Source organism: Hippocampus guttulatus, chromosome 2 (genome assembly GCF_054856545.1).
Source record: "Hippocampus guttulatus isolate MCC_2025c chromosome 2, RoL_Hgut_1.0, whole genome shotgun sequence".
Taxonomy (NCBI): Eukaryota; Metazoa; Chordata; class Actinopteri; order Syngnathiformes; family Syngnathidae; genus Hippocampus; species Hippocampus guttulatus.
This window is the reverse complement of record NC_141262.1, coordinates 2,159,947-2,180,072: the sequence shown is the minus strand read 5'-3', so window position 1 is coordinate 2,180,072 and position 20,126 is coordinate 2,159,947. Positions and strand designations below refer to the sequence as shown.

At 42.7% G+C, this 20,126-nt stretch overlaps 1 protein-coding gene across 4 annotated transcripts in view; it reads right to left on the bottom strand.

The window, feature by feature from the left end:
* The window catches only part of ldb2a (LIM domain binding 2a), an 83,583-nt gene that overhangs the window by 842 nt on the left and 62,615 nt on the right, over nt 1-20,126 (bottom strand). Inside the window, exons 4-8 of one of the 4 annotated variants that reach the window (XM_086106130.1) lie at nt 17,713-17,835; nt 13,547-13,630; nt 9,739-9,862; nt 8,750-8,803; nt 8,248-8,384 (exon numbers count right to left, since the gene is read on the bottom strand). In XM_086106130.1, coding sequence (XP_085962256.1) covers nt 8,248-8,384; nt 8,750-8,803; nt 9,739-9,862; nt 13,547-13,630; nt 17,713-17,835 — 522 coding nt within the window. Of the gene's footprint in view, nt 1-8,247; nt 8,398-8,749; nt 8,804-9,738; nt 9,863-13,546; nt 13,631-17,712; nt 17,836-20,126 lie in introns of all 4 variants that reach the window. The other 3 variants (XM_086106131.1, XM_086106128.1, XM_086106129.1) reach the window with 3 other exon arrangements.

Here is a 20,126-nt window from a genome sequence, read left to right as displayed (position 1 = left end):
AAGTGCATTTTTTTCCTGTGAATTTGTTTGATAAAATTCAGCATGTTACATATTTATGTACTTTCTGTAACACACTATGATGCCACAATGGTGCCAAAATCCCCGCAAATTGGTGTAAAGTATGCTGGAGTAATACATCTGGATCAGGCATAGTCAACTGGCGGCCGCGCCCACATTCGGAGCGGCCCGCAATCATTTTTGAAAAACAATGTTTGCAGTTGATCAGTTTTAAGATGGAATAAAATTGTTCACCAGCAGATATTTCTCAAGAGCGCATCCAATCCCAAGACTGTACTTCTGCATCAGAGAGGAAAATAGCATGTCCTGGCTAGCAGCAAGGACCAAATTAGATCAAGAAAATGGGTCTCTTTATAAAAAGGAATAGGAAACAGATTTAATGTTCACCAAATTTAAATACAAAACGATCTGCTGAGTTTGCTTCGAGACACTATTGGCCATGAAAGACTTCAACATAAATCGCCTCTATAACAAGGATCTCAATAGTACACAAACAGTTTTTTTTTCTTCACAAGAACTGTTGACAGTTTGTTTGAAGTGCATTAGGAGTGAGTCAGCCAAAATATATTGGAGGATTTTGAATGACACGCAGGACAAACATACAGTAGTATACTATTCAAATCTTAAATTTGATAATTAGATGACCAAATGTTCTGAGATCAAATAATACTCGCATTGGCTGTGATCGGCTGTAAACTAGTTCAGGGGGCACCCCGCCAACTGCCCAAAGTCAGCCGAGATAAGCTCCAGCACTCCCTCGACCCCCGCGAGGATAAAGTGGTTCAGATAATGGATGGATGAATACTGGCAAGTGTCAATTCTCCAAAAATGGGAAGGGTGTCAGTTAAAGGTTTTTTTTTTCTCTCGGTGGGCATCAGGGCTCAGACTTTGTCCCTTGCGAATAGTTTACTGAATCTTTGTTCATCTATCTATACTTGCAACATAGCATGACAGACAAGAGAATAAATGCTCTACCACTAGATGGCACAATTTGCAAATAACCTGTGCATCCACTTGTAGCTAGAAGTACATAACATAATAATTTTGTTTATCTTTTTAAAACAGCTCCTCTGATATAGCCCCTTTGTTGCTTCACATGATGTGTTGGTCACACACATTTGAAGGAAACAGCACCATCTACCGAATCTAGTGTCGGGGAAACCAAGACAACGAAAGTCTTTGTACAATGATGAGATTTATTTCAGCTCCAGTTGATGGAGAAACACCATTTACAGATCTGTGACGGAGCGACTCCCCAAGGTAGTGGTATGCGGCCCCACTTATGCCATTTTTTTCTTCTTGGGAATAGTTAAATCACACGTTTCAAAGTCAAGGCCCGGGGGCCAGATCTGGCCCCTCACGTCATTATATGTGGCCCGCGAAAGCAAATCATGCATGTCAACTTCCATGATGCTTGCGAAAGTCTGAACCCAATTTTCAAATTGTCATATGTAATCTACAAAAACATGGAGATTTTGCAAGCATTTTCCCGTTTCCAAACCCCTTATTACATTAATGTAAATACTGCTTAAAGTCATTATTCTTGATTTCTTATTTCAAAACCACTTATCCACCAATTCATTGTGTGCTGTGTATGTAATATGTGGAGGGGATTAAACATTATTATGGTTTCACAAAATATCACAGTCATAACGACCCTCCAAGGGAAACCATAAGTATGACAAAAATGAGTTTGCCGCCCCTGCGTTAAAGTGGAAAACAAACTCTCAACATATTATCAATATGGTTAGGCTGTATAGAACTTCATTGTCATTGGTTAGATGTATTAAAAAAAAGAAAACAAAAAAAAACAAGAGTAAAAGAAAGGGGAGAGTGCCCCTGTCTTGACATCTGTTTGCAGCCCGTCCTGTGCATGTGAAGCACAGGAAAACCACAAACTTGCACAGCAACGAACTTGGATAGCAACACTTACAGATAGCAGGATGTGATACAAATGAACCAAGTTTTGTATAAAATTTCCACTACACAGGTGGAACAGGGGGCAAACAGCTATGTACCCCATAGGCAAGCAAAACGATGCACTCTCCTTGCCCACTAGACTGTTTGTATGGCAAACAACCAGCTAAAAATCACAACTTGGTGTTAAATATAAAACATATTATCAAGTAGGAAGAGAAATAGCAGCCAAAAAATAAAAAATAAATTGGTTGTTTGATTTCAATTAGTTGGGAGAACAGGTGCCACAGAGACCCAAATATTTATATAAAAGCAAATCAAAAGTCCATGATCTAAAATGTCCCCTTTAAAATTCATTTGGATCAAAAACTCCCAAACCATCATAAACTACGGCCCCCTACTGAAACCTGGGTGGAAGCAGGACCACTAAATGGAGCGCACGCTTCAGTGGTCATGTGTGTCAACGCTGCCTGGCTCGTTGCACTACAATAACACACATACATTGGACAAACACGTACACAGTGCAAGATTTGCTTACCAATGCAATCATGTCATAACACCACAAAGAGAGACAAAAAAAAAAAGCACCGGAATGCAGATTTGCACATACTTTAATTATCACAAACCATTTCCAGTACTGCTTAATCTTATTGGGTGAGCTGTAGCCTATTCCAGCTGACAGTGGAAAACAGCTGAGGTGCACTCTGGGCTGGTCACCAGGGCACACATTGTCGTTGTTGGACAGAAAACATCCTATGTCCCAATATAGTCAATTACTTATCATCCGTTATTTTTACAGAATATTAACCCAATTATCCATCCAGCCATTATCCGAACCGCCTGAGGGTCGTGTGCGTGCTGGACCCGATTCCAGCTGTCGGTAGGCGAGGTACACACTGAACTGGTTGCCAGCCAATCGCAGGGCACATATAGACACACAGCCATTCACACTCACGATCACACCTATGGGCAATTTAGAGTGATCCATCAAACTGAAACACATATTTTTGGAATGTGGGAGGAGTGCGTAGTACTCGGAGAGAACCAATGCGGGCACGGGGAGAACATGCAAACTCCACACAGGAAGGTCGGGCCAGGAATCAAACTCACAATATCTGCTCTGTGAGGCGGACATCCAAATCAGTCGATCATCATGCCGCTTAACCCATTTAAAGTGTTGAAAATCACTTCACAACAAATCCACTAACTGTCTCTTGCCACACTCTGGGGAGCCGTGTAGCATTATGTCGGCTCAAGTCTGAAAGCATGGATGTACTTTTTTTTTTCAGACAATATCTATCCATTTTCTTATCGGTTTATCCTCACAGGGGTTGCGGGCGCACTGGAGCTTATTCCAGCTGTCTTCAGGCAGTAGGTGACGTACAGCCTGAACTGGTTGCCAGCCAATCGCATTTTAGACAATAAGTGAAAATATTTCGATTACATACATTTGAGGAAGGCTGTTTTTCAAAAACAAAATATGGATAACTGCGTCCAGACAGAGCCACAAATGTGTTTGCATGCAGATTCTTTTCTGCCTATTACACTACTTAGTTGGCTAATTGTTTTAGTTATTGCATCACTCATGGCTACAAGACCTTTGAGTAAGTGATTGTAAAGATGATTTAAGGTTTGCTGTTGTGAAGCATTAATGGAATTTTCTCTGGTCAGGGGTTTGGAGTGAGACCAGATTTTGATGTGGATGGCTGGCCTTGGCCATGACAGTGTAATAAATGATCCATTTTTTAGGGTATTAAATTAGCCACTGAACATGATATTGGGATGTTGATTTTGTGTTGATGATGGTGCACAATAGTATATAATATAAAAAATACCAACATGAATGAGTCGGTGTTTGATGGCTCAAGCAAGTTGGCATTGTTGGGATCATTTCAGAGCCTGACTGTGACGATATAGACTAACAATCACTCACACTTGCATTTAAACCAATGAGCAAGTTAGCATCCAATGAACCTAACCTGCCTGATTTTGGAATGTGGGAGGAAGTCGTCGTACTCCAAGGAGGACACGCAAACTCCACAAAGGGCAGAGGCCGGAGCTGAGATTCAAACCCCAAACCTTAAAACCATGAGGCCGAAGTGCTAATCACTTGCCCAGTGTGTTCCTCACTTGATTTATCAAAGTCACCCAAAAAAAATGAACATCCAAACAACCCCTTTTCCACCCAGCTATGCCTTAATCGGGCTAATTAATTTAGGTGAGCTTTTCAACTAAATGACAATATCCACATTGATGTGGCCATTTACATAGCTAATTAAGTCATTAGCTCAAAAACGTGCTGATTGCCAACAAGCTCACCCTGTTCGCCATCTGTTCCCATGAGGAGGCCTGTCAACCTTCCTCTGGAACCCCCACCCGCCGACTGCCAAAAACTCCTCTAATGACAACAGCTGGTGGCGAGTGCGGGACTTGGCGGCGTGTTAATTGCTGGCTAATTATCGCTGCCGACTTGACTACTCATCTCGTTAAGAGTTAGCCTTGGTGCTAGTAGAGGCAGTAAGACCGAGACTTTGAATGGGCCCATGCCATTTGTAACTACTGGCTGATTAGCATATTTTTAGAGTAATTACCTTTAATTCTGGAAATCTTTTATAGGGGGAAACATGATGATAACCATAGAACAGGAAATAGACTGAAACGAGTCTGTGTCTACTTTCACAACCAAGACTGTGTGTGTGTGTGTGTGGATGGGTGAGGGCATTAAGTGAGCTACTTTGAAGACTAAAAGCTCTTTCATTCACGGAGGCAGCACTTCATACACGACACTGTGTGCCTGGAGCACAGGCACACGGACAACACCAAAGACAAGTCCTCCCCCGACCGCTGCCACGTCGACAACTTTGCCAAGCAATCAAGAAAGTGCCGCTTATCAGAAACCAACACTGTTAGCTAATGCTGATCTGCGCCTCCACAAAAAAACGGTTGCAGCTCTGCTTATCTTTTGGCTTTGACATTATGTGTCACACCTGTAGGGTTTGCAGATGATTGCATTTATGACTTCGTACCTTGAGAGTGGCTTTGGATCTTTGCCAAGCCCTGTTGTTAAGTCAGATGTGGGAAAAACATACTTAGTTGCCTTTACAGTTAATAACCATTCAACGATGGTTACATGTTGGAAGGGGAATTTATTTATCTTCCTTACACTATACGTGGTACCGAGCCATGTTGCTAAATACGCCCCTCGTAATTGCCTATATTAATCGTTCGAATGGTAAACAAACAAAACATTTAAATATTCAAATATACCCGAACATTATTTCAAACTCAACTTAGAGCATTATTATTATAAAATATGTAGCTTACAGCACACACATAATGAGCCAGTGTTGCAGTGTTATAACCATTTACATCATGGATATTTCAACACAAATGAAGGAGCACCACATGTAGACAGATCGTCTTAACCAGCGGTGGCCAACCCGTGGCTCGCGAGCCACATGCGGCTCTTTGGCTGGCTCAATGCGGCTCTCGGGCTTTCAAATGACAAGCGTCGAAAACGCCTTGGCGGTGGCGCTGCCATTCAAACCACGACGCTAAATTCACAGAACTAACTCCGTCAACCTATCATCAATCCCCTGACTTGATTGACATACAGGGCAACCAATCAGATAACAACTGAATCACCGCTCATGCGCAAACAACGGTGCTCAGCGCTAAACGCTAAACTAGTCAGCAAATTACCTCCGATTTTAAGGCAGGGGTGTCCAATATGTCAATCACGATCGACCCGGAGCCAGCGGACTGGTCCCAAGTCGAGCGCAAGCGTTGGGTGGAGGGAATGGGGGTGAAAAAAAACTTTGTGTGTCTGTGTTTCGATTTCGGGTTTGTGCGTGTGTGTGTGTGATATGGCTCTTTGCAGTAACACAGTAAAATAGTTGGTTCTTAGTCTCTGACTGGTTGGAAGAACCACTAATACTGCTGCAGCGTAGTGAGGATCAGAGACTCTCCACGTACGTTATATCCATATGTCGATAATATACTGTTGCAGTTGGCTTATGACGACAGCTCTGAAGGAGCAGCAAAATGTCCAAGGAACTGAAGCAAAAATGTGGCTGAAACTGTTTAATGTGGATAAATTATGTTAAATGATGTCATTAGCGCATTTGTTACAATCTGCATTCCCAATTTGAGAAAAAAAACAAACATCGATCCTTATATTGCTAATTATATTCAACACCCCACATGGCCACTAGAGATCACTGTTGCACCCTGCAGGCACCCTTTCCGAAACACGCATTCACGCGCGCGCGCCCTCACGCACACACACTCAAGCGCGCGCGCACACACATTCTCTCCTCCAGTGGCTGCTCACACCCCAGCCCCCCGTCCACCAACCCTAGCAAACCCCCCCTCCACCCCCCTCCCCTGGCAAGGGTCCACTGCTTGTTGTCATTGGGCTCACGTAGGCTCACGCTCAGAAACACACACACACACACACACATACCCCCCCACACACACACACGAACTAAAAAGCCCAACAACTTCTCAGACAAAGACAGCAGGCGTGCAACATATGTATCCAGCGTGTTAGCATCCAGCGCTGCCAGTGTTCAAGAGGCGTGTGTGTGTGTGTGTGTGTGTGTGTGTGTGTGCGTGTGTGTGTGTGTGTGTGCGTGTGGAGGAGGGGGGCAATAGTAATGTGAGGCAGTAGATGGGATGGGGGGGTTTAAGAGGGGGGGGGGGGGGGTTCACATAGGCAATAATGAGAGCTGGCACCAATCCAGACTGCCTGTTTGAGAGAAAACAACTGCACGCCCGGTGTGTATGCATGTGTGAACGTGTGTGTGTGTGTGTGTGTCTGTGTGAGACGCCTGTGCGAGTGGGAGAGAGCAACGAGGGCAACAAATGCGAGAAGATGACGAGACAGCAAAGCGTGGCACAGACAGACACGGCAGCGAAAGCAAACGAGGACACAGTGTGTAGGAGACAGACGGAATACGTTCGGGTTTTTTTTCCTCTCCGCTCGTACAGCGAGCAGCAACACAGAGAGAAAAAAAGAAAGAAAGTGAAACAAAGATTTGTTTTGGAGGTTCAACTTTGCCAAGAAAAGTTTTCAGAGTGAATCTATATTTAGTTGACTGTGAGTCTGGAACACAGAGTGCGGAACCTGTGACCTACTCAGTGGCATGCAAAAGGGGGGCCCGTGGGGCAGGAGCGGCCCTGGGCATCCACTTGAAAGGGGGGCATTCACAGCACCCCCAGTCGATGGAAAAAAAAATACAATCGGGAGCAAAATGTCTTCAATTCAATAATTATTCAGTACGCCAGCCAAGTCAAACAGAAAATTTTGATTTTACGTGCCTTGCTATACATGTCATTTTGGTCACCATAACCACTGGTGCATTTCCAATTGCTTCATGGTAAGAAAACAAGCATACAAGAAGCACATTTATTCAATAGCTGTCACAAATACACTGGCTAACCGTTAGTCACTTAACAGGCAGCGCTCTCCAAGCAGCCAACCGAACAACTCTACACTCTCATTCACTGACTCCAATGTCGCTCAACAAGCCGGGCCCCGCCTTTTAAAGCCACATGCATTCAGAGTCACAAATACAGTCGAAGCTCTTATCAGCGTACCCTGTTGACTACACTTCCACCCTTAGAACGGTCACATTTCAAAGTCCTGATTTAACGTAATTCATTTTCCATTTGCTGAGTTTGTTTACAACAAACACCCTTATAACGTAAACTTCATTATAACGACTAGCTTTTTACAGGGGGAAGCTAAATGCTCATGAACAAAATGTACAGGGTGGGACTCCCCTCTGTTGCTTGGCAACGCTACTGATCGACTCGTACATGTACTTCCGGAGGCACGGCGCACATGGTCTGAAAACATGTCTGGTAAACAGAAGGAAATCTCGTGTCTGTGAAGGCTGACATTGTCCCTCGTCGGAACAGTTGTTTGTTTCATGTCTAATAAAATCATTTTTTTTCTTCATACTGGCTGTATTTGTTTATACTGTCTCACTTGCCCATGTTTTTACATCTAAAAATGTACTATTCATCGTAGTCGGCGGCCATTTTATTGGAAATGTTTACAACGAAACACCGTCATAAATAACGGACAGATTTTCCTCGACATACGTTGTAATGCGGTTTGACTGTACCGTGTATAGAAAACAGAGGATGGCGACCCCAAGTGAACAGCGATAATTCCTGCACCTTAGATGCATGTTTTTTTTTTCAATAAAAGTTGGGAAACACTTGTTTGTGAACATTTGTGCTAGCGTTCCGATGGAAAAAAAAGAAAGGAGGGAGTCAAACCAGGATGGAGTCGATGCTTACAGGTACCTGACTGGAGAGGCTGAAGTTGGTGGCGGGGCTGCGCTTCTTGCCGGCGGCGGCGCCCACGCTGCCGCTGGCGCTGCTGGCTGAGTTCTTCCGTTTCCTCCGCTTGGTGGTGGTCTGTCGGGCGGGCTCAGCTTTGGCGCGACCAGCAAACACAAACAGAGGCCATGCCAGGGACATAACGCATACAGTCGTGTACAAAAGGGGCGGCGGCTGGCACCATGCAGGAGTGGTCATCTGTGCGGCCAATCTATGCATGCACTAGCTTGATATGGAACTTGTTTCGTAACATGAGTCACATGTATTCATGCATTCCGTTGAGGCACAGATGACATTGATGCTTGAATCTGCTTGTCTGCTATTGTGTGTTTCATCGCGAGCTTTTAGGAGCATTCCAACATCAATGCACGTTGCATGGCGGGCCTCATTCTGAACAGGCAGTGAGGTCAAGGCATTTGGCGGGCGAGGAGGCTTTTGTCTGTCTGGGAACAAAATATACCTTTTTTGTGATTGGTGGGGAATATTTCCGTTTTGAAGTTCTGCGGGTGTCCAGCTGAAAGTCAAAATTGTGATGATTTTTACAGCATATACTGTATATATATCGCTCAGAAGCATTGAAGAGATTGTGAAGTTTGACGAACTAAAACATGAAAAAAGGGACACATCTGCTACATGTATCACCTTTATTTCATTTAAACTAAGCCTTTGACTCTTTTCAATGCTTTCATATGTACAGCGGTTAACTTTTTTACACCATTTTTACACCAGCATTTCTGTTTTTAAAGATGACTTCCATGATTTCCTCCTGGAACAATGGTGACCTTACAGCTTCCATTGTACTGTACTTGACTTTTTTTTTTTCTTTCTTATCCGCATCTTTCCTCTTTGCATGGCTGACATTGACAGATGCGTATGCGCCTCGGCCAACTATTGTCACAGATTTGTGGTATCCGACGGCTTTTTCCTGCGCCGCTGACGCACTGCAATCGCTTCCCGTTTCCCTCCCGGAAAAAAAATAAAAAATCCCGAAAAAATAAAAAAGACTTATCACGGGGTGCAAATGCTGCAGATGCTTCCTTCCTGGCAGGAGAAACATGGAGAAGAATGACAGGAAAGCAAAGGGGCGAGCAGCTATATGGAAGCTGGAGGTGAACGTCTTCAATTTTATCAATAGAGCTTTACTTCAGTACTTTTTTTGTGTCCTCTGCAACCATTTTCATGTATTATTTTGCCTAAGTATGTATTATTCCCTTAAATAATATACACCCCCCCAAAAAAAAAATAAAACTAGACTGAGTTGGCCCTGACTAAGAGGCTCTAACTGATATTGACTTGACAATATAAGTACAAAGTATGGCACTGTTTTTCGAGTTTCCTCTTTGTCATTTTTAAGACCTTTGAATGGTGAATTTAAGACTCAAGCTAAATTGTCATCGTGAAGATGTCATTTTGGGGGTCCATCAAGAGCACGAAGTGTGGTTGGCTTACCTGGTGGCGCCACCATTCTCTGCCACTTTTGGAACAGGCATGTCTTGAGACAGTCGCGTGGGCTGAGGTTGTACGTCTTGTGTCGGGACATGAGCTCTTGCATGGGCTCCAGGATGACGCACAACTAAAAGGAAGACCAAAAAAAAAAAAAAAGCAAATGACCAAAGAGAAGTTCTGCCCCTATTAAAAGAAATCCATAAAAAGTCGGGCTGTACTGCTCTGCTGGCTTGATGTGTTAATTGCGCCGTAAATCAGACTTTTATGGGCGCTTATGAAAGAGTTGAAGAAAAAGGAGTTTATTGTCATGTGCACCAGAGCAACTTAGAGTCTGTTAAAACACACAACTCAATGGCGTAGTTCTTATTTGCATTTTAATACAAGCAACATTTGTTAAGCTCTTTACACATCCAAGAGTTAATCATCCACTCTTTAAAATTCAGCTGGATCACATGTTTGGGCAAAATCAACAAAACAAAAAAAAAAAGATACCAAAATAATGTTATAAATAAAATAATACTATCCATCCATTCATTTATCAACTGGCTTATCCTCACAAGCGTCGTGGGCATGCTAGAGTCTATCCCAGCTGTCTTCGGGCAGTAGGCGGGGGACACCCTGAACTGGTTGCTAGTCAATCACAATAAAACAGCACCATCCATCCATCCATCCATTTTCCGATCCACTTTATCCTCACAAGGGTCGCGGGGGATGCTGGAGCCTATCCCAACCGTCTTCGGGCAGAAGGTGGGAACCGGTTGCCAGCCAATTGCAGTAAAACAATACTATAAAACCCCAAAATAACTCAAATATAAAACATTTCAATCCTGTTATCCCACCATATTGTGGTGATGCCGAGCAACACAAACATCGCAGAGCTGAAAAAGTTACTCAATAGCAACTCTCTTTTAGCTAATTACATAACTTAACATACTCAAGTTTGTTCGCGACTACACGTTATTCTACAATTCTCTCTGATCGGCATGCCAAGCAGCTCTGGCTCTCATCCTGAAACCCGTGTCTATTTTCAGACTGAATAGAAGGAAGCTTGGCAACATGAAAAACATGCTGATGTATTCCCGTAGAGAAAGCGATGAGGAGAAGGTGTCAGGACCCCCCCCCCCCCCCCGCCCCCTGACTCTAATATGAGGAAAGGGTGTATTGCATGGACTGGCGAGCTAAGATAACAGAAGGGAAGCGAACGTTCATGTGGCATGATGGATAAGATGAACTACACAGCAATGGTAGCCAACCAAATTGTACTTACCCAATTTGCCATGTTTCGGCCAAATTTTGCAATTATTCCATTCATAAAAACTCACAATTTGCAGATGTGTAAATCTTGCGAAAAATGTTGGCCTGGTCGCAGTTGTGGGTGGAATTTTACATCAAAATTCCAGCTCCGGCCTTCCTGTGTGGAGTTTGCATGTTCTCCCCAGGCCTGCGTGGGTTTTCTCCGGGTGCTCAGGTTTCCTCCCACATTCCAAAAAACATCCAAAAAATTGATTGAACATTCTAAATTGTCCCTAGGGGTGAGTTAGTTGTTCGTTTCTGTGCCTTGCGATTGGCTGGGAACCGGTTCAGGGTGTAGCCCGCCTACTGCCCGAAGACGGCTGGGATAGGCTCCAGCACCCCCCGTGACCTTAGTGAGGATAAGCGGATCGGAAAATGGATGGATGGATGAAGTTAAGTAAACATGTCTATCACAAGTAGACCTGACCTGCCAAAAAGTCTCACCAAATCATGCTCTAAGAGACACAGGATATCTGTCATTATTATTTTAGGCCATTACCAGTAGTTCTTGTCTTTGCCATTTAAATTTTTTTTTTAAATATTGCAGAATAAAAAATATTTAACCGTCGCATTCAAACTCCGGTCCTCGAGGGCCACATTTCTGCATGTTCTTTTTATGAATCGGGTGTGTTGCAGCAGGGAGAGATGGAAACATGCAAAATTACGGAGCCTTGAGGACCTGAGTTTGAAATATGTGCTTTAAAGACTATCTCGTCTTTGGGATGCTACCTTATTGTTCACAATTTAAAAAAAAAAAGGTCCGCTCCCAAAGCTAGCAAAATGAAATTTGGTAGACATCCATTATGAGCAGACCTGCAAAAAAAGTCTCACAAAATCATGGCTGAGAAGATGTTGCCGTTTTGATTTGAAGCACCCCTTTTTGGCTTTTTTCCAGTAGTCTTTCAAAGATGAACTTGTCTTGAAAGCCACATTTTAACCCCCCCCCCCCCCAAATAAATAAACAAAATCAGCTTCACTTAGCAACATGTCATTTGGTGAACATGTCTCATAAGACGTATGAAATCAGTCATTTTGTGTGAAGCACCCATTTAAGGCCTTTTTTGAATTTGTTGAAGTTTTACCCGATTCTGATCAAAAATGAAAAGTAAAAAATCAGCCTGCGAGCCAGTTTCACTTGGCAGCATTACATTTGGTTCACATGAGTAGCTCTATTCAAAAAAGTCTGAAAAGAAGGTGCCTGGTAAGACAGCTGAGATCTGCCATTTTTCGAGGGAAGCAGCTCGTTTAGCGTTGTTTGGGCAATTTTCAATTTTGCCCGATTGCAAAAAAAGGAGCCCCTACAACCAGTTCCACTTCACATAAAATGTGGTAACCGTGTCTATTATCGATAGACCAACTAAAAAGCCCCAGGAAGCTAGTGCTAAAAACACAGTAAATTCACAATTTTAGTGCAAAACGTTTTGGTTTTGCAGTTATTTTGCCTATTAAAAAAAAAAAAAAATCTCCTGGTGCTGTTGTCCAATTACTATCAAACCTGAATCACATATACTGTACTTGGCAAATGTTTGACTCCAAATTCCTGAATAATTAAAGCTTTGTGTCAATTCCTCAAAAACAGATGTAATTGGATATAAGCTGGTCCACCAGTTGTGTTGCAGATGCTTTCGTGCTTTGCCAATCGTGACAGAAAAACAAAAACATGCAGCAGCGCATAACCCCCTTCCGCCCTCGCCCCCTCCTCAATTCCTCCATTCCCCAACCCCCTTTGTGTCTCCCTCAATTGGGTTATTATAAGCAGCCGAGGTGCCCTTAAATTCACCAAACGCACCCCCCTCCCACTCCACCCCGTCCACCCTCCTCCGAATTGCATGCTGCCATTTCGCAATTACGCGTCTCAACAGGGAGTGTTCATTAATGTTATGCAAATTTTCTGTATCCAATTAATTCCTCCGCCTCGCGCTTGCTCGCCTTCTCGCCTTTTGGAAAAATACTAGCATGTCAGTCAACAGCGGAGTGAAAAAAACACGCACTCACACACGCACACACACTCACGCGGAACCTTCCTGTTTGTGGTTATCATATAGCTTTGACATGCTACATAAACATACATCGGTAAAGAAGAAAAGATTGGCCTTTTTTTGCATAAAGTAGATCTAACGAAAAGAGGGATCGTATTCCTAGCAAGTAGACATGAATATTTCGGCCAATAAGAATTTTGGAATATCAATAAAACATTCTATTGGACGCTCTGCTGGAATAAATTTCATTTATCTGAAAGTTACCATTGATTGACGACAAATAATGCATCCTTGTTCCCCTTTCTTTGCCAGAAACATATAGTGACAGGCAGAACAATGAAATGCTCTTCCACAAGATGACACGAGGTACAATTAACTGCATTATCTATACAATGATTTGTGACATTTTTGTTTGGTGGTGTGCCATGAGATTTTTCCAATGTAAGCGATGCGCCTTGGCTCAGTGAAAGTTTGGCAATCTTTGCTCAATATCGTACACATGTACAATATACACACATTACAAACACTCCCATACTTACCCTGAGGTAGTTGAGGGTGAAATTGGTCAAACCCATGCGCGTGATGTTTTTGGACAGTTGCTCCAGCACCTGAGGGTCTTGTGCCTACAGTGGGGGGAAAAAAAGCACGCAGACAACTTTAGAGGCCGCAAAATGAAAAAACAACAACACAACATAACAAAATACTCACTCCATTAATCTGAATACAAGCAATTATCCGCAACCAATTTGGCTGATTGGCATTCATACATGTTCGATGCTTAAGTCAGAAAAAAAAAAACACTTAAAGCACGCGGTGTCATTTTATGTCAAGTCGACCTTTGTTATTGTCACACTAATCAAGTCATATAATTAATGACATGATTGCTTCCATGTCCTAATCATGATTCCATTAATTGATTTCTCAGCCCCCCCCCCCCCTCCCCAGGGGGTGTGTGGTGGGGTGGGGTGTGTGGGATGCACCAAAAACAAACAAACAAAAAACAAAAACAAATCCAACAACAACAAAGCTAACACTAGCACAAATGAGCACAATACTAACAGCTAAGGTTAACCCCTATGAGTAACGTTTTGATTTTGTCCACAGCAAATTTTAATCAGAGATGGCCTTATGCGTCCCTACAAACTTGTTAAATGTCTTTTTTTCTCTCGTTCATCGTTTTGAGACATTTTCATAATTTTTTATTTAAGCTTGCTCTATAAAAGCTTGCGCAACTGTTGCTGAATCTATTCCTTAATTCATAAATATTATTCAATGGTGTATTATTTTCATTATTATTATGAAAACCTATTGTGCTTGAGAAAAAAAAAGCAAGGGCAGATTCGGAATCAGTGAAAAAGATAAATAGAGAGACAAGTTTCTTACGTCTCTGATTTAAAAAGAAAAAACAGCAAAAATGTGTTGACCTGTGTAATTAGTTGCGAAGGTGGGGCAGTGTTCTGCAACAGCCATGATGGGTCATGCTGCGGCAAGAATACTGCCATTATTGACAGCTTCTTGATGCTACTTGAGGGCAGATGATTTCATTGCCCTACACAACCAAGAAAGGCACACGCTAGGGAAGTTTTAACCCCTCCCCACACCTCCAAAATGGATACATTTATTCACATTACTTTTATAATTGAAACTACTCGATATTCTGCATTGAAGGCAACCGATTATCATAATTTATGTCCATGGCATCATCTCATGGGTTTTGGTGGTTCACTTCCACACTTCCACAGCCCCCAAAGAAACTCAGAAACAACAGTCAAAAACTAATGAGCTTGAGCTGTATCTTTATCTAGCAAATGAAATCAATAGAACAGCTCAGATTCTTTTGAGCAACGCACAACCACTTGTACCGAGGCAGAGTTTGTGGGGCACCGATATCAGTGCCCCCCCCCCCCCCCCCCCCCGCAAGATCCAGTCACAGAGTGCTGTGCTGAGAAAGTTCAGTTGCTCCAAAATTCAAAGTTAAGAAAAAAATCTTCCTGTCATCTCTCGTTTTTTGGGAAGTGGAGCCCTCCGGCCCAGGTCAGTTTTACTTAACTTTGTTTTTTGGTCTTACAGGACAGCGCCCCACAAATTCTGCCAAGCAGCAAGTGACAAACTTCTAATGTCATGTTGTGCGAGGGGCGCATAAGAAGGTGCCCGTGAAAACAAACCGGCAAAGCAGCAATGATGTGGACAACGCTAATCACTATGCTAACACTGGGGGCTCAACATCAGGGGCAACTCGGGGAGTCCTCCACAAGATCCATCTGAAGGTCCAGTGTTGAGAGAAAAACTCTGGTTTTTGGTTTGAATATGTACTTTGTATGGATTGCTCAAATCATTATTTCAAGTTTTCATTTCTGAAGTGAGTGCCACCTCTCCTTGTCCTTTCTTGACTGTGTGGGGCAGTTGCTCGCTCTGCACCAAGGTACCCAGAATACAGCCATGTATGACTTAAAAACATAAAAATGTGAAAAAAGATTTTTTCCCCCCCTCTTTAATCAGTCAAGTATGGTGTCCGAAAAAGTCTGCCTATCAACAACTGAAAATTGCAAAACTGTTACAGTCTGCTTGAATTTGGGGAGCAGTGACCCACCAATATCATCAAATATTATACAGAGCACTTTAATACATTCATATTTTTACTGTGTGCCATTTCTCCATCTTCATATGAAAATCTGGTGCGAGTTTGACACGCAAATTTTGCCTCGCAACAAATGGAAAAAGGCATAGCTGTTGCAGTCTGCTTAATTTGGGGCCCAGTGGGGCAACGAACCTCCGGAAAAAAACAAAAACAAAAAAAAACTTGAGATACATTCACTTTGTAATACTGATGACTGTTCAATAAAGAGAATTTAACACCATAACCATCACCTACAGGACTGGAGTGTTCAAGCGACTCGTGTTCAAGATTATTTTGATTTCGTCACAATAAGAAAAATAACATAGGTGTTGACCATGTTTTCATCTGCAAAAGGAGGAATTGCTTTACAAAAGAGCATTATGTATTCACACTACATTTGTTCTTTGTGTATTTGCATTTTTCACACTAAGAAAAGCTCGCTAACACTTACTTGGGTGATGATTTATTTGACTTTATGGCGACTGTGCATTCCCACGCCTCTAAACAGTCATCACTTAACAGCTTTAGATACTCTCACAGAATATTACATACATTGTAAAATATGATTATCGCCATCATTTTCTTATTCAGAACCATAATTGGATACTGCACTGGGAAATTTAGGGCGTATTATCCATAGGGAAAAAAAGTCTCTCTTCTGCCTAGTTATTCAATGATAACATGGCACAATAGAAATAAACACACCAACAAGTCATCCATATTGGAAAAAAAAAAACCTGACAGAATGCTGGGTCATGTCTCATCTGATTAATGTGATGGCTTCTCTTGCCAAATAAGCAGAATGACTAGAAAAAAAAATCCTCTAGTAAAAATATAGACACACATTTGACTGTCCACCTCACGAGTTTTGGAGTCTGTTCTCATTTCCCAGTGTGTGTGCGTGCGCACGTATGTTTGTGTGTGTGTGCCTTCATTAGGAGGCACAGCCATCAAAAAGAGTGAACACTGCACACTCGAAACATCCACACACCACACACACACACACACACACACACACACACAAATACACACAGCACAACCACTGCACCTCTTCAGGAATTAGTGAGATGGCACCCACAGGGGCTACTTTCTTGGCGAGGTCGAATTTGTATTTAGATTTGGCTAAAAGAAACGCACACGCTGACATCACATAGACAATGGAAGGTATGGACAAAAGTATCCGGATGGGAAAGTGTCGTTGTCTTGAAATGAATGAAAGTGCCATTAATCTGTTTGTGCCGCACATTGAGCTCCTTCTGGAGTGTGCGCCTTGGCCACCGGGGGTAGTATAATACAGATAGAAAAGTTTCACAGCAAAGGCTCATTCAGCAGCAGTAATATGTTTCGCAAATGTGGTGCAAAGCCACCCAACTACCTGATTATTCGATGGAGTAGCCGATAGGATAATCGATTCTAAAACGATTCAATAGTGACAGCCCTAATTGGGACGCGTGCCACTTGCAGGAAGTTGAGTCCGACATCGTGACGAAAGTACGTGCCACCGGCACATGGAGAAAAGTATTGGGACACATGCCACCTACTGGATGTGAAATACAACATGCAGATAAAAGTATTGGCACACAAACAGCTTTTTTTCCAAAAGTGTTGAAGGGCCTTGGTTCTTCCCAAACAAATAAATCCTAGCACATTCTCACTGGACCTTGATTTGTCTAACAGAACACAAAGAGAAAGGGCCTTCGACAAAGCTGGAAGTATTCAAAAGACAATTAAGGTTCTCTAATCTACCCTTTGATGAAATGATTATTTGATTAAAAAAAACTGTCTCTATAGAGTTCAAATGGCTTGGTGTGTTGCAATTGTGCGCAATAATTAGATTTTGTGTGTGTGTGTGTGTGTGTGTGTGTGCTTTTGAACAGCTTGCATGTCTAGACATGAGCAACAGATCAAGGGTCTGAATGTCACTTACTGAAATTAAGCCGATTATGATTATCCAACCTCTCATCAGAGACAATACCTCGCTCTTAAAAAAAAAAATCTTTCTGCTTCGATGTTGCTAAATTTCTGGGATTTGTGTGTGTGTGTGTGTATGTGTGTGTGTTTTGCAGGCATGTGTGTGGCAAAACTCACATGCATGGCCAGTATGCTGCGAGGGATGAGCTCTCGGTACTGCCGGATGGTAAAGTGCCACGTCTTGATCCTCATCAGGTCGTCGAAGGCGAACTCCACGATCAGGCGACCTTCCGTGCAAACCTGCTGCCACATTGCCACTTGTTAGATTCATTTGGCAAAACAAAAAAGACCTCTGCCGAGACTTAAACATTTGTCACCAGAAAAATCAATCAGGTAATGAATGTGAACGAGGATGTAAGTATTTAAAAATCAGGTGAACTTTGATTTCATTTCAGCTCTGAAAATGGAACCTTTTAATCAATAAATAAATTGCAAAAAAACCTGAAGATTAACAAGTGCTTTGTAAAAGGCAAATAACATTTTCGACAGGTTGGTTTACAATAAGAGTTCCGCTTCTAAAATTTAGCACACAAATAGGAATGCGTCTTAAGGGGTGTTCACACGGCACACATTTGCTCCGGCGCTGCACCGATGTATTTTGTTGCGATATATTTTGCACCGCAGCAAATTGTGTGGAGCGTTCACACGTACAAAGCCGCTGAGCGTGTCTGCAACGGCACAGCGTCGGTGCAGCCCCACTTGCGTTCACACGGCAGTTTCTGCAGCGGAGCAAAACGACAGAAAACAAATGAGCTGTCGTGTTGGTTCTTTTTAAAACGTATACACAACTCAAGCGACTACTGGACAGGCACGTCCTTCTCCTTCTCGGTCTCCGTGCCTTCGGCTCGAGAGTGACCGCCCCCGAAAACGTAAATCAACGATGACTTCAATGACACTCAGAAAAGCAAACACTAATGCGCCAAACAGAAAATCAAGAGAGGAAATCACAAAATAAATTATATGGGGGGCGGGGGGTTGTGAACACACAACAAAGGAACAAACTACACTAACAACTCCGAGACAGTCCAGTCTCCTACAAAAGGAAAGATGTTACCAGCCAAGTCTTGTGTCATTATTAAACAAACACATGACGGAAGTCCGACAGAGCACGAAAGCAACACATTTTCGCCGTACGTACGCTTCACAAGCATTTGCTCTGGAGCAAATTTAACCCAGTTGCGTTCACACGTGCAAATTTACATCGGTGCTGCTTCGCAAACGAGCATTTGCTCCGGAGCAAATTTTTAAACCACCTCCCTGAGGTGGATCAAATTTGGTCCGGTGTAAGCCTTTTTCCGGGGCTACGCCGGAGCTAATTTGCACGTGTGAACGCTCTACTGGGGCAGCCCCGGCGTAGCACCGGACCAAATCTTGCCGTGTGAACACCCCTATAGTCTATCACGAACCAACACTAACGCGGGAGTAAACTCAGAATTCAAGTCAACACAGCATTTGTCTGAAAAAACCCCCACATGAATAGAAAGCAATGGGGCAGACATTTTTAGGGGCGGGTGCTCAAGCCAAATAATAGGGCAACCATCGCCAAAATGATGAATTAATTGAAAAAGTAGCACAGCTATATGGACCTTATGCAGCCTATTAATTTCTGTTGTCAACACAGTCAATAAACCATTTACAAAGTGGGGAACGGAAGCTCGAGTCGATATAAAAAGTCTACACACCCTTGTTCAAAAGGTGAAGGCTGACGCACACACTTCTCCCAGAAACTCAAATCATATTCATCTGATACTGCATCCAAACACTTCTGGAGGGAGTTAACGACAGAGATTTTTTTTTTAAATATCATGACTGATGGAAAAACAAATTAGCTCCAATCAAAAAGCACTTTTCTTTTCCGGGGTAAAAGAGCTAGTGCTGGAGCACCGCGAGGGGTCTATCTGTGCACATGCCTGAGCCCCTGTATAGTCGTTTTCCATATTGCTGTCTGATGAATCCCGACCCAGCAGTTAGATATCAATTGGCTGTTGCAAAAGATATTACGAAAAAGTTTCCGAAAAAGAAGTCAGCCATTTTCGTTGGAAGCATCCATTTCGAGCATTATTTCAGGGATGGCATTTGGACAAGCAACAATTGGGGCTCGCCCATATTAGGCCTGAGCGGAAGGATGTACACGAGAGGGTGACACAAAATGTCACTCGGGTACAAAATAACCCACTTACGGGTCAAAAAGGGACCAACCGCTGCTTGGTTCAATTGAAGCCTATTAAAAATGTACAAAACAATCTTTCTGTGTTTTTTTTTTTTTTTATACAAAGAAAATATTTTTGGAGTTGCTTTATAGGAGTGACAAATGACCTGAGTAGTGGTCGGTCCTTTTTTGACTCCAAATGAGGTTTTTCTGAACCCAACTGTATTTCGAATGTACACGGTTTAATGTGGCCGGAGCTTGTCCTAAAAACTTTGATGATCATTTTCAGGATTTGCCAAAAGACACCATGCTTGCCATATTTATTTAGTACCCAGGATGTGGGTTTTATTTATTTTTTTAGCTTTGACTAATTATTTGTTTT